Raw genomic sequence first — 14,129 nt, 5'->3', positions numbered from 1 at the left:
GATTTCATGATTTGATTCGATTCTGATTCACAAGGTTGTGTTTCAATTCAATTTGATATTGATTATTTTTAATATACAGTTGAAGTCAATCTGAATCTGCAAAATGTTATTTTACCAAAATAAGAAAGATCATACAAAATGCATGTTTTTTATTTAGTACTGACCTGAATAGGATATTTCACATAAAAGATGATTACATATAGTCCATGAGAATATAAAAATGACCCTGTTCAAAAGTTTACATCCCCTTGATTCTTAATACTGTGTTGTTACCTGAATGGTCCTTGTTTGTCCTGAACAGTTAAACTGCCTGCTGTTCATCATAAAAATCTTTCAGGTCCCACAAATTATTTGGTTTTTCAGCATTTTTGTGTAGTTAAACCCTTTTCAGTAATGACCGTATGATTTTGAGATCCATCTTTTCACATTGAGGACAACTTATGTACTCATATGCAACTATTACAGAAGGTTCAAATGCTCACTGATGCTTCAGAAGGAAACACAATGCATTATGAGCCAGGGGTGTAAACTTTTGAACACAATGAAGATGTGTACATTATTGTTATTTTGCCAAAATATCATATGTTTTTAATTTAATACTGTAGAGGCTACAGAAGATACTTGCTTGTTTCCCAGAAGACAAAACAAGTTGCATTTACACTGATATTTAAATTCAAAAAGTTTTCACCCCCCAGCTCTTAATGCATCATCTTTCCTTCTGAAGCATCAGTATGTATGTAGTTTTGAACAGGGTCATTTTTTATAAATTCTCAACTATTATTTTCTCTTGTGGACTATATGTAAACGTCTTTTATGTCAAATATCTTATTCAGGTCAGTACTAAATAAAAAATAACATGCATTTTGTATGATCCCTCTTATTTTGGTAAAATAATTAACATTTTGCAGATTCTGCAAGGTGTATGTAAACTTTTGATTTTAACTGTATATCAGTTACAGTACAAATGCATAAATTACACTCAATTAAGTTAAGAAGTTATAAAAAGTTGCAATTACATAATTATATTTCTACTCCAATAAACATTTAAATGGTGGATCATAAAAACTTGACAGATTTACATATTTAGCAAAATGTTAGTCTCTGGAGTTAATTTTTTCTAGCTGACTAACAAGTGTATGGTCACCGAATATGTTTTTTCTGAGGTAAATGTGATGTTATGTGACTTTGTTTACAAGTTAATTTACGTCTTTGCGCGGCTGAAACACTGATTGAGCGATTACACGAGACAGGATACAGTGTTCGTGAGTTGACATATGAGTTGACATATCTTCGGATGACTTGGATATTTATTAATGTTTCTTTCGTTCTGAAACGGGTATTAAAGTGGATGAGATGATCCGTTCACGTCTGCATCGCGTATCCGCTTCTTCTGAACTGAGGCAGCGTTAAAACGGCATTTATTGTTTGAATACTGTAATAAAATGGGCAGAATTTGAAATATGAGACTTTTTCACATCAGAAAAAACAAAGCACAAAGCTTATTGCGATTTACTAGATCAGAGACATGTTCCGTTCATTAACTGGAAAAGGCTAGACTAATCGATTCTTAGGATTTAAAAATAGATATTGCTTTGTGAAAATGAGAATCGATTAAAATCGAGAAGTCCAGCCCTATATGGTAGGGAAGTATGCGATTTTTGGATGCAGCCTCTGTCTTTATGAGTGAGTCATATGCATTCATAGGTGTTTCTCAAAAACACTTTGTTTGAAACCTTTTTCATTGGCTGACCAAAATGTTCCTAAATGTTAGTTGCTCAGTGTTATTCTATTGTTTATTAACAGTTAACAAACGCACTGTTTAGAGTGCACTGTCATTTGAAACGTACCAGTCTTTTTACAAATGTCTCCAGCAGCAGTTTTGACTCTGAGCGAAGACATTGTGAAGTATTGTGGTGACAGACATGGTTTTGGTTGCTTCGGCTGACTGTTTGTGTTGGCCTCTCTTGTTCGCCGACAGCTCGTCCGCTCTGCCCAGACGTTTACAGTTCATTGATAACCTGAGTGACATGGCATGCAGTCTCTCGCCACGCTGAGGCTCAGCGAGGCCCGTGGCATCATGTGGGAGCGAGTCTGAGGGTGGCACTAGATCCCGCCTGCTAGATGAGAAGGGAAAACTCATTATTTAGCGCATGTGATGAAAACAGCTTGACTGCCAAGTGTTCTTGGTCCCTTACAGTTTTTATAATTAGGTTTTTCGAATGTGCAAATGTTTAGCACATTAAAAATACATTAACATATTTGCAAGTAGAGAGATTGGATTTATTGTTTCTTTCATAATGTTTCTACAGTAGTTTTTAAACTGTGCACTGTAATGCACAATGGTATAGCTAATTGTATGTATTTTGTTGTTGGTTTAACCCTTCACCTTGCGTAAAGGCCTCTCACCCGATTCATATCTACTGTTTTAGATGTACTGTGACTTATGTTGTGTCCATATTAGAGTTTATATAAGAGCTATTTAAGCACAGTAGACCCTGAACTTTGAGGTGAATTTTGTTATGCATAAAAAGGCACATAAATGCCATGATTTTCATTCATTCATTCTGTTTAGATAGAAACTGAGAACATTTTGCCTTGGGCAACTGCTCAGATCACCTTAGCAAATGCCCAGCAACAGCCAAGTGCATCCTAGTAATCACAACAACCTGGAAACCGTGACTAAGAAGTACTAGAAATGTGGCCGTGAGTTTGGCATGAGCATTTTGAGCGTTTATTTTTTTACTTATTTTTTTATTTTTTCAAGAAAAAAAAAAATCTCAAAATGTGCGGAAATATCAGAAATGCTTACAAAATAAATAAATAAATTTCAAAAAATGAAATTAAAATTTTAGCCCCTGTATATTAACTTTGAGGTCATCTACTATATATGCTAAGATTATTTAGCCCTTTTTACCCTTTTTGTATGATATTATTGATCATTAATTAAATAAATAAATTTTAAATGATTAAAAATATTAATGCAATTTCTTCTTCTTAAGTATAATAATAATAATAATTAAAATTATTATTAAGAAATAATACATTTTACCCTTTTACTTGATATTATTGCTAATTTACCAATCAATAATAATAATAATAACAATAATAATAATAATAATACAAAAATGTATTATTTTTTTATTTTATATATTTTTATTTTTATTAAATTATTAAAAGTAATAATACTATTATTATTATTATTATTAAATAAATAAATACATTAAAATTTTGGTCCAGGCATACTAACTTTGAGGTCATCTACTAAATATGCAAATTCTACTTAGAAATTTTTTTTACTCTTTTTGCGTGATATTTGTGGTAATTTTCATTACTCATTCTGTGCTACAAAGGTTTTTGTCCAATCAATAAATAATAATAATAATAATAATGGATATATTAATTATTATAAATGATTAACAAATATTAACACTATTATTGGTTATTATTAATAATAATAATAACAATAATAATAATAATAATAATAATAATAATAAATAACATTAGTTAAATAAATAAAAATAACAAATAAATTTTAAATTATTAAAAATATGAACTCTTTACTTCTTTTAAATAATAATAATAATAATACAGTATAAATATTATTATTATTATTATTAATAACAATTAATGATTTTTTTTACCCTTTTGCATGATGTTATTGATCATTTTGATGACTCATTCTGTGCTACAAAGATTTCAGTCAATAATAATAATAATAATAATAATAATAAAAATAATAATTATTATTAATAAATGTATTTCTATTTATTTATTTATTATAAATTATTACAAATATTAACACTACTACTGCTGCTGCTACTACTACTTTATTATTATTATTATTATTATTATTATTATTATGGATTGGACAAAAATATGTGTAGTAAAGAATGAATAATTATAATGAATCATAATAATAATACATTATTTTTATTTTTTATCACTAATAATAATTGTATTATTATTTATCCCACCCTAACTAAGTTGCAAATGATGTTTGTGGCTATGTATGTTATCTCTCTTTGAGTGTTGAGACCAAACTACTAACTAATACTTCTATTTCCATTTATAGTACAATCTGCTTTTTGTGCAACCATGCTGTTTATTCCTGTAATTCTTGAGAAAAGAACACAGTCTCCGCGTCTGAGCAGACCATGGTCTTCAGGCATGATGGGAAAGTCTTTTCTGTGGCATAGGTTCTCATCATTAAAGCTCTTCCCCTCTGAATACTGCCTGCCAAACTATGCGGCTTCCAGCCGAGGCCGGCGCACGAGGACATGGATTGCAATGAGGCCTAGCTGAACATACTTCCTACCGGTGACACCCCACATCAATCTTACACTGCTCTGCCCTAGGAGGTGAAAGCATGGGCTTGCAAACTCTCAAGCAATGACTGGAGCTCTGCGGGTGTGTTTTGAGAAAAAACCCTCATTTCGTCTCTTGATTTGAAGCAGAAAGCTCTGTAGAGTATTCTGGTGATGCAAGTAAAATTACACATTTTTTTGTAACATTATTCTTTTTATTATTATGTATATAGAATTACATTGCATTTAAAATGCATTGAACATGCATAGTGTGTGAGTAAAAACAAAGTGTCACTTCCTGGTTCTGTTTTTTGAATTAAGTGGACAGGTTGATGTTGTTTTCTCAATGGAGAGCTTCGACTGCTCACTTTGCTGGCCTGGCCATTCTAACATCTCAGCAGAGCCCCACTGGCAGAGAGGAAGGTTTCGTTCTTATGCTCTCAACACAGTGTGTTTTGTCAGCTGGATCGCAGCATTTCATTGGGAACTTCACCAGCTCTTAGATTTGATGGACCTCACACTTACACAAGGATTTCGACTATCTCAGAGAAAAATTCTAAAGAGATTTGACAGTGTTTGCAACCTCATTATAGAGGTTCTTGCTAAGGCAATCCCACAGACTTCCATGGAAGAAGGAACCCAAGCTGGGGTCTTAGGGGTGGGCTTTTTTGTACTCTTTTTAACACGGGGTATTTTCTTGAGAAAATGTTTTTAAATGCTAGAATCCTTTAATCCTTTAAAAAAAAAATCAGAGAAGCTTCAGGGTGCTGCCTGTACTATTTATTTATTTATAGAAAAAAATGTAACACTTTAAGGTGAAGCTTTAAGATGCAGTCTGTACATTTTAATTTATCTTATTAGAAAAAAATGTTAAGATTTATTTTAGTTTATTTTTGTTTTATTTTTATTTATTTTTTTTTTATTCCAAAGATGCTTCAAGGTGCAGTCGGTAAATTATTTTATTTTATTTTATTTTATTTTTTATTTTATTTTATTAGAAAAAAAATGTTAATATTTATTTTATTTTTGTTTATTTTTGTTTGTTTTTTTATTTTAAAAAATCCAGAGAAGCTTCAAGGTGCAGTCGGTACATTTTATTTTATTTTATTTTATTATTTTTCATTAGAAAAAAATGTTAATAGTTCCACAGAAGCTTCAGTGTGCAGTTTGGACTTTTCGTTTTTTGTTTTGTTTTGTTTTATTAGGAAAAAATGTTAATATTTCCACAGAAGCTTCAAGGTGCATTTTATTTTATTTTATTTTATTTTATTTTTTTATTTTTTATTAAGAAAAAAATTATATTTCCACAGAAGCTTCAAAGTGCAGTCTGTACTTTTATTTTATTTTGTTATTTAATTTAATTTAATTTAATTTAATTTTATTTAATTTTATTTTATTTTATTTTATTTTATTTTATTTTATTTTATTTTATTTTATTTTATTTTATTTTATTTTATTTTATTTTATTTTATTATTTTTCATTAGAAAAAATGTTAATAGTTCTACAGAAGCTTCAATGTGCAGTTTGGACATTTCGTTTTTTGTTTTGTTTTATTAGGAAAAAATGTTAATATTTCCACAGAAGCTTCAAGGTGCATTTTATTTTATTTTATTTTATTTTATTTTTTATTAAGAAAAAAATATATTTCCACAGAAGCTTCAAAGTGCAGTCTGTACTTTTTTATTTTATTTTTTTTTTTTATTTTATTTTATTTTATTATGTTATATTATTTTTCATTAGAAAAAATGTTAATATTTCCACAGAATCTTCAATGTGCAGTTTGGACATTTCGTTTTTTGTTTTGTTTTGTTTTATTAGGGAAAAAAAGTCAATATTTCCACAGAAGCTTCAGGGTGCATTTTATTTTATTTTATTTTATTTTTTTTGGAGGAAATGTTAACATTTCATTATATTTAGGTTTATTTTTCTTTCACCTGGTCCATATTCTGAAGGATGCAGACAAGTCTGCCCCCCAAAAAATTGGTGGTCTGAAAATGGTCCCTTTTGTTGTTGTTTTTTTAAACTGGATTTTTCAATAGTCCAGAAATGCGAAGAGATTTTATATAGTACCAGATCCAACACAGGTCAAATGTAGAGCATTTGCCAACAAAAAATGTCTAAAGCCAAAACATACCAATTCATCTCTTTCATTGCTGCTTATCAGTAATTCACAATCTCCACATTGCTTCAACAATTTCATTCAGCTGTATCCGTCTCTCTTTTTGTCATTTCAGAGTTAAACTTCATATGGGCCGCCCATCAAGTTCACCACAGTTCTGAATACTACAATCTGTCGACAGCACTACGCCAGTCTGTCACCCAGCAGTTTTCCTCATGGGTATGAAGTACCTGCATCTCACTAATTAATCTGTGATAATTTTGGCACGATACATGATAGATCATGTAACAGTTATTAGTTAATGAGCTCTAACCGTGTAGCTAATAGCCTATAATGAAGTGATAATATTTTATGTGTTTTATCAGGCATTTTACGTTCCGCTGGCGCTGATGGTCCCTCCGTCGATTTTCGCAGTGCACGTACAGTTCAATCTGCTGTATCAGTTCTGGATTCATACTGAGGTACTATGAGATCTGACTGTGCTAATTGTTTAGCACATTTTATTTCTATTTTAAAGCAATTTCTTCATCTTGACAGTTCCAGGCTAAGTTTCATAGCATATTAGCCATTTTCAAAACTCTTTTTTACCCGTTCTGCGGTTCTGAATACCACAGTCAATCATAAGTAATGAGATTTTGAGATTTTATGAAATATTCCAAACAGAAGCTTTACATTCGCCATTTAAATGGCCTTCAGTATCGGCTTTACATTCGGGGATCGTTTGGGAAATGGATTTGGAAACGCTTCCATCTTGTAGAGCTCTATTAGTGAAAACAGTCTTCACGTCTCCAATTTTCTGAAGGGTATAATTTATGCTCCCTTTATAGGCTTTTTTTGATGTCGTGTAATTTATTGGCGTCGAATTCCCAGTCCCCGTCCAACATTAGAGCGCGAGTTAAGTTGTGAGGGAGCTCTGTTCTTTTAAGATAAAATTCAGCTGTTGCCAGATCTCTCATTACACGGAAATAATGGCCCACCGCTCACTTATGCTGAGCTGTTCCCATTTTGCAGACGTCAGAAATCAAGCACTCAAGTAAAAAACCTGACGGTCGGCTCTAACACCTGCGATATATGCCTCATCAAGCACAAATGGATGTTTATATCCTGGTAAAATAAGGCATGGAGCGTGTATGTGTGCGTTTAACTCGCCATAAAGCTCGTGCAGTATTTACGAGTGTGTTATCAGGCACGTTGGCTTCTATGTGCGTCTTCTAATCCAATGTAGTGTTTGTTTTACTTCCAATCTATAAATATTGTTCTTTCCATCTGGAAATTTGGCCACCTTTCTCTTTCCGTAGTTAGCGGAGTTTCGACCGAGCTCATCAGATAAGAAAACACTATGTATTAATGATGTCTCCAAGTACATTTGTGAACATCTGAACCATTCAAGGTTCCACAATCCCTGAAGAGCACATTTCTTCTGCGTTTCAAGCCAAGATAAAGACAAGGCACTCAATAGGGAAAATTAATCACATGCTGTATGTAAGACTAATATTAAGATTCGGTCTGCCTGTCCATATGAAAAATGTCAAAGGAGGACAATGGGCTAACCCATGATCATTTGTCTTTTTGGTGTTTTGTCTGTGGTTTACATGCTGTATATAGGAACGACCTGTTGCTGTTGCCCTTTTGTGCATGGAAGGAAACTGTTATTAGAGAGGTTAAAGAGAAAGTTCACCCAAAAAATGAAAATTATATCATCTTTTACTTACCCTAAAGCTATTCGAAACCTGTATGACTGAATTTCTTCTGTTCAATATTGTGCAACACATGCAATGACAAAAATGACATAAAAGCACCATAAAAGTGGCTTGTGTGAAAAACAGATCCATATTTAAGTCATTATTTAGTGATAATATTTCCCTTCAGTAAGATATTAAAGATTAGTTCACTTCACAATTAAAAAAAATGTCCTGATAATTTACTCACCATTGCATTCAAGATGTCTTTCTTTCTTCAGTAAAAAGAAATTAAGGTTTTTAAGGAAAACATTCCAGGATTTTTCTCCATATAGTGGACTTCAGTGGGGATCAATGGGTTGAAGGTCCAAATTGCAGTTTCACTGCAGCTTCAAAGGGCTCTACATGATCCCATCCGAGGAATAAGGGTTTTATCTAGTGGAAACGGTCCGTCATTTTCTAAAAAAAACAAAACAAAACAAAACAAAACAAAAAAAAACATTTATATACTCTTTAACTAGGGATGCTCATTTTAACTGGTTAACGAAGAAAGAAAGAATTTTGGGAACCAGATCAGTCTGATTTGTGAACGAATCAGTCAGATGAGTTTTGTGAACTAGATCAGCTGAATCAGTTCAACTGATGTCAAGATTGTCAGTGAATAATGTCAGATCAGTGTATTCCGTACACAACGCTATTTTATTATATTTATGGTGCTTGGCATCATTTTTGGAGCTTGGAAGTTTTGTAAGAATATTATCTGTGACCATGAAACTGTTTCTATCACTAGCTGGTCAAAGATCTTGGACCTCTGGAGTGGATCCTAAATACTCCCAGCCACCACAGAGTTCATCATGGTAAGCATTATTACCTTTGACAGTAGAGTTGCATTGCAGTCTACCATAGTGCATTGGTGTTGCTCAGTTTATGACTGTGGGTCAAAAGCTAAGCATGTGTTGTCTTATCAAATGACTTAAGTAACACTGTTAATACTGGTTATACTCTTTATCCAAGGCAAAACATTCTACACCTGTTAACAGAGATGCCATATTAACTAGTGATTATGTGTGTGGTGAATGAGTAACATTTGACCATGCATTCGCAGGGCGAAATCCATATTGCATTGATAAGAATTATGCAGGAATTCTGATCATATGGGACAGGATGTTTGGTAAGTTCTGTTTGTATGGTTTTGCAAAAATGACAACCAGTACAACCATGTCTGGAGTATTAAAAATGGCACAAAGCACAAATTAGTAGTGTAATTTATAACCTACACAACACAAAAGACCTGTTACTTTAAAAAACAAATGATCTGTAATGCACTTTTTTGTGAATTGTGATTTATAGGGATGTGCCCATATAGCAAATCCATATTCGTAAAAGCACGGAAAATGAATAATGCGTTCTACAGAGCTTCTAAAGGGACATGGTTAGTACATTACAGTACATAAAATTTCACTTACCACATAAACAGAGTAAGGAGAGATGACTGATAGGACGATGGCTAATGATTTGCAGATTCTAAGCACCACTGATAAACATCTAATCTTGTAAAATTTGTGGTAAGAACTGCCGCTCCATAGTATATGTAGTACGCGTGATCGCGAATCTCGAAAGTGAAAGTAAAAAGCGAGTGCACATTCAAAAGCGATTTCAATGCCCTGCATATTAATAGAGCCTCCCTGATAGCCTGCAATTTATATACAGTATAATCACCCAACCATATAATTGCAAAAGAAAGCATTGGAAAATATTTTTTTCTCCCATCTCGTATTTATTCCCTTTAGGGGTTCCGTAGTACACGTTTCCTTTCCGAACACAGTGTACGGATTCAGGCACAACACGCATGCAAATCAGATACATTTTGAAAATGAGATGTTCTCTTCTTCCCATCATAGGTACATTTGCTCCTGAAAGTGATAAAGTTATCTATGGACTCACACACCCAATCAGCACATTTGAAATCTGGACTGTCGAGGTTGGTCAAGATTTTGTATAAATTCTAATAAAAAAAATATATGTATTTTATAATTTAATTTTACAAATGTATTGACATATTAATATTAAGTATTATTTTTAATTTTATTTTTTAGTAAAATACTTTTTCTTGTTTTCGAGTTAATCTTTGCTTAATGACTGTTCTAGGGTTAGTTTTTTTTAGTATTATTGTAACATACATGGGCTCAGGGATTACAGTATGTAAGCAAAGTTTACATCATTCATAAACAAAATGTTTAGATTAATTTGCCCCCACATTCTATCTGGACCTTTGACTAGTGAAAATATCAACACTGGAGATGAATTGGGTTTCACATAATGGGCTCTAGTGTATCAGACCGGCCTAATTTTAGAGATGTAAATATCTGAGCTGAGTCAATGGGAGCCGGGCTTCTCCTCACATTACCGTGCTAGTGGAAAAGCCATGCTGTAACCATAACATTATTACTCCACTTTAAACATACGGCTCTGGAGAGGTGAAAGAGTCCTGCAAAACCAAATGGAGGTTGTGTTTGATTATTTTTTCGGTGCTCTCCCGTGGCGGGCCGGAGTAAGAGCAATCTGATGTGTGTGACAAAAAGCATTTAGACACGAGGACTAGATGATGATGAATAAAATGAATAAGAATAATGTTTGTCTTACGGTGAAATACAAACTGTGATTAAAAAAAAAAATCAGGGAGATGAAAAGTCTGAAAAATGAATAAAATACAAATCAAAAGGGTAGTGCTTCATCATAGTTGAGTGAAAAAGGTTTTAGGTAATGCAGCATTAAAGTGGTTGCTTGGTATTAGGGCTGCATGTGCCATGTATGGTTTCTACCCTCATTCCTCTTTTCTTTCCTCTCTAAAGTTCTCTTATTACCCGTACCTATGGCAGAGGTTCTGGGAAGCTGAAGGAATTTCAAATAAGCTGTCCGTCATTTTAAAAGGGCCAGGCTGGACTCCAGGAAAACCAAGACTAGGAGACATCGCTGATATACCCCAGGTGGGATTTTTGTTTTTTTTTAAACTCCACTATATCAAGATGCATCTTATTCTGATAAAACAGTAGGTTGCACACCATACAGAAATGAATTGAGAATGTATTTAAAATTCGTATTACATTTCTAAATTTCTAGAATGTCAAATTAAAATGGAATTGAAATGTAAAATTTAATATATTTTAAAGAATACAAAAACATTAAATGGTGTATTAGAGTTTTGCATTTCATTCATTTACTACCATTCAATTAAATTCTATTTAGCAATTTTAAATTGCTGAATTTGTAGAATATAGAATTAAAATAAAAATAAATTATAGAATTAAAATAGTTTAAGAACTCAGAAACATTAGATGATGTATTAGAAATTTGTATTTTATTCATATACTACCATTCAAAAGTTGTTGTTGTTTTTTTTTTTTTTTTTTTTTTTTTTTTTTTTTTTTTTTAATATTTCTATTCAGGAAGTATGCATTAAAGATCAAGATGTTTGCTATTCTGACAAAACATTAGACAGCAGGTTGCACGCCATACAGAAATGAATTGAGAATGTGTTTAAAATTCTTATTAAATTCCTAAATTTCTAGAATATAGAATTAAAATGTAATGAAAATATAGAATTAAAATAGTTCTTTAGAATACAGAAACATTAGATGATGTATTATTTGCATTTCATTCATATGCTACCATTCAAATGTTTTTTAAACATTTTTTAATACTTCTATTCAGCGATTTTAAATTGCTAAATTTCTAGAATACAGAATTAAAATGGAATCAAAATATAGAATTAAAATAGTTTTTTAGGAATACGGAAACATTAGATGATGTATTAGAAATTTGTATTTCATTCATATACTACCATTCAAAAGTTGAAAGCAATTGTTTTCAACATTGATAGTCATAAGAAATATTTCTTGTGCGCTAAATCAGCATATTAGAATGATTTCTGAAGGATCATGTGACCACTGAAATAATGATTCTGAAAATTCTAATAAATTATATATTGAAATATTAAAGTAGAAAACAATTGTTTTGAATTGTAATATTGAATGTGTTAATGTTTTATAATATTATTGTTTTACTGTATTTTTGATCAAATAAATGCATTACTGGTGAGCACGAGGGTTTTTTCAAAAACCCTAAAAACTTTTAAACAGTGGTATACTATATTATATTATTTTTAATAAAAGCACTTTCAGTTTATGAATCATGGTGGAAAGACAATTTTCTTCAAAATGCACCCAAACAATATAAAGTACGCAACCAACAGTAAGTTTCAGAGGCAGGACTACCTGTTTAAAAATGGTGTTAGTATTTAAGAGAAATGGTTGGAACTTATTTTAGCAGTTGTAGTATTGCTGTAGTATTGCAGAAATTTTCCAATTCACCTTTAAATTAGAAACTCTTTTGTTCTTCACCTTACTTGTCGTTTACTACCTGCTGTTTCTGTAACAGGAAAAAAGGTCTCTCAAACGACTCCCTCAGTTCTCACATAAAAACAGACTCACGTTTCAGACAGGCTTTACAAGTGTGCGCCATTGCCAAATGAATCTTAACCGCCTTTGTGGGCCGAAGCACAATAGGCTCATTTTCACCCGTCTTTAAAAAGCGAGCTTTTTTGGGCCCGATCAAACAGCAGGCCTGCGACAAGGTTTTGAAGTCTTCTCATCAGGAGAGCGGCGGTTTGCTTTGAAACACGTCTGACTGTGCCACATACTAACAGATGCAGTTTCACACTCAGAAAACCCTGTCTCTCCCTCTTTTTCTGTCGCTCTCACCATGTTACAATTAAAGCCACCTCAAAGTGGGCCCTGGTGATCCTAAACATGTGGAGAGAGCAGGAATTTGACAGAAATATCTTGAAAGGGCCTCGGTGATGCAGACCGGGGTGTGCCTGTTGTTTCTCCTGTGGAGCAGAGGAGAGAAGGAGCGAGGGAGGCCGGCTCGGATGTGTTGATTTCTGAGGGAAAGCAGAACACCGCGGCGGTGCAGCCACCAGGGCTCTGGTGTGAGGAAAACCCACACGTGTCTGCAGCTGAGACGGCCTCAGGAATTCTTAAGAAATCAACAGTGATCAAGTTCTCGATGATTCATGTCCGAAAACACTGATGTATGAAGCAGAGTTATTTTAGGTCGGGATCCAAACGGTGATGCAATTTTCTTATGTACTGTAATTTAATGTGGAAGCAATGGATCACCCAAATAGTGAGTCCTAAAATGTTTCATAGAAGAGTTAGGTTTGACCACTTCCTGTTGGAAAAAAACAGTTTATTCTACCACTTAAGGTGGTCAGGTTGTTTTTGAACACGGTAGCTGGTTTGTTGCTGATTCAGTGTTGTCTTCTAACCTCTACCCAAGTTGAGTTTGAGCCTACCAGCCTTTGATTAACTAATGGCTCTAATTAATCACATTGCAACAGCTAGAAACCATGTAATGTCTGAAAAGAATCTCTCTGATATATACGTGTTCTCCTGCTTAAAGGGATAGTTCACCCAAAAATTAAAATTACCCCATGATTTACTCACCCTCAAGCCTTCATAGGTGCATATGACTTTCTTCTTTCAGATGAGTACAATCAAAGTTATATTAAAAAATGTCCTGGCTCTTCCAAGCTTTATAATGGCAGTGAATGGGTGTTGAGATTTTGAAGTCCATTAAAGTGCATTCCTCCATCATAAAATGTGCTCCACGCGGCTCTGGGAGGTTAATAAAGGCCTTCTGATTTAAACTGTAATCTCTAACTTCCGTTAACTGTAATATGCACGTTGATGAGAAAGTGACATTCCAGCAGATGATGAACGTGGAAGCACACCGGTCACGAATTAGAAGTACAAAACGAGGATTTGTAAAGAAAAATGTCGGAGGATTTCGATATAAGCCAAGAGGAGACTGGTTTTCCTTTGCCGCGAACAAAACTTTGTTGTAGTGAGACTAGCATATTTTCACCAGAGCTCACCCTATGCCTACGACAGTTAACGTAAGCTATAGATTACAGTTTAAACAGAGATATTTTTCTTACAAAAATGCATCGATTTACTTTATCT

The 14,129-nt window shown here is 33.0% G+C and overlaps 1 protein-coding gene across 1 annotated transcript in view; it reads left to right on the top strand.

Moving 5' to 3' along the window:
- agmo (alkylglycerol monooxygenase) overlaps nt 1-14,129 on the top strand; it is a 42,645-nt gene that overhangs the window by 15,762 nt on the left and 12,754 nt on the right. The window contains exons 4-9 of the mRNA XM_051129606.1: nt 6,540-6,643; nt 6,790-6,885; nt 8,894-8,960; nt 9,209-9,274; nt 10,005-10,084; nt 10,956-11,090. Of these exons, the coding sequence (XP_050985563.1) occupies nt 6,540-6,643; nt 6,790-6,885; nt 8,894-8,960; nt 9,209-9,274; nt 10,005-10,084; nt 10,956-11,090 (548 nt within the window). The remainder of the gene's footprint in view (nt 1-6,539; nt 6,644-6,789; nt 6,886-8,893; nt 8,961-9,208; nt 9,275-10,004; nt 10,085-10,955; nt 11,091-14,129) is intronic.

The sequence above is a fragment of the Labeo rohita genome, chromosome 15 (genome assembly GCF_022985175.1).
Source record: "Labeo rohita strain BAU-BD-2019 chromosome 15, IGBB_LRoh.1.0, whole genome shotgun sequence".
Taxonomy (NCBI): Eukaryota; Metazoa; Chordata; class Actinopteri; order Cypriniformes; family Cyprinidae; genus Labeo; species Labeo rohita.
This window is presented reverse-complemented; position numbering and strand designations above follow the sequence as displayed.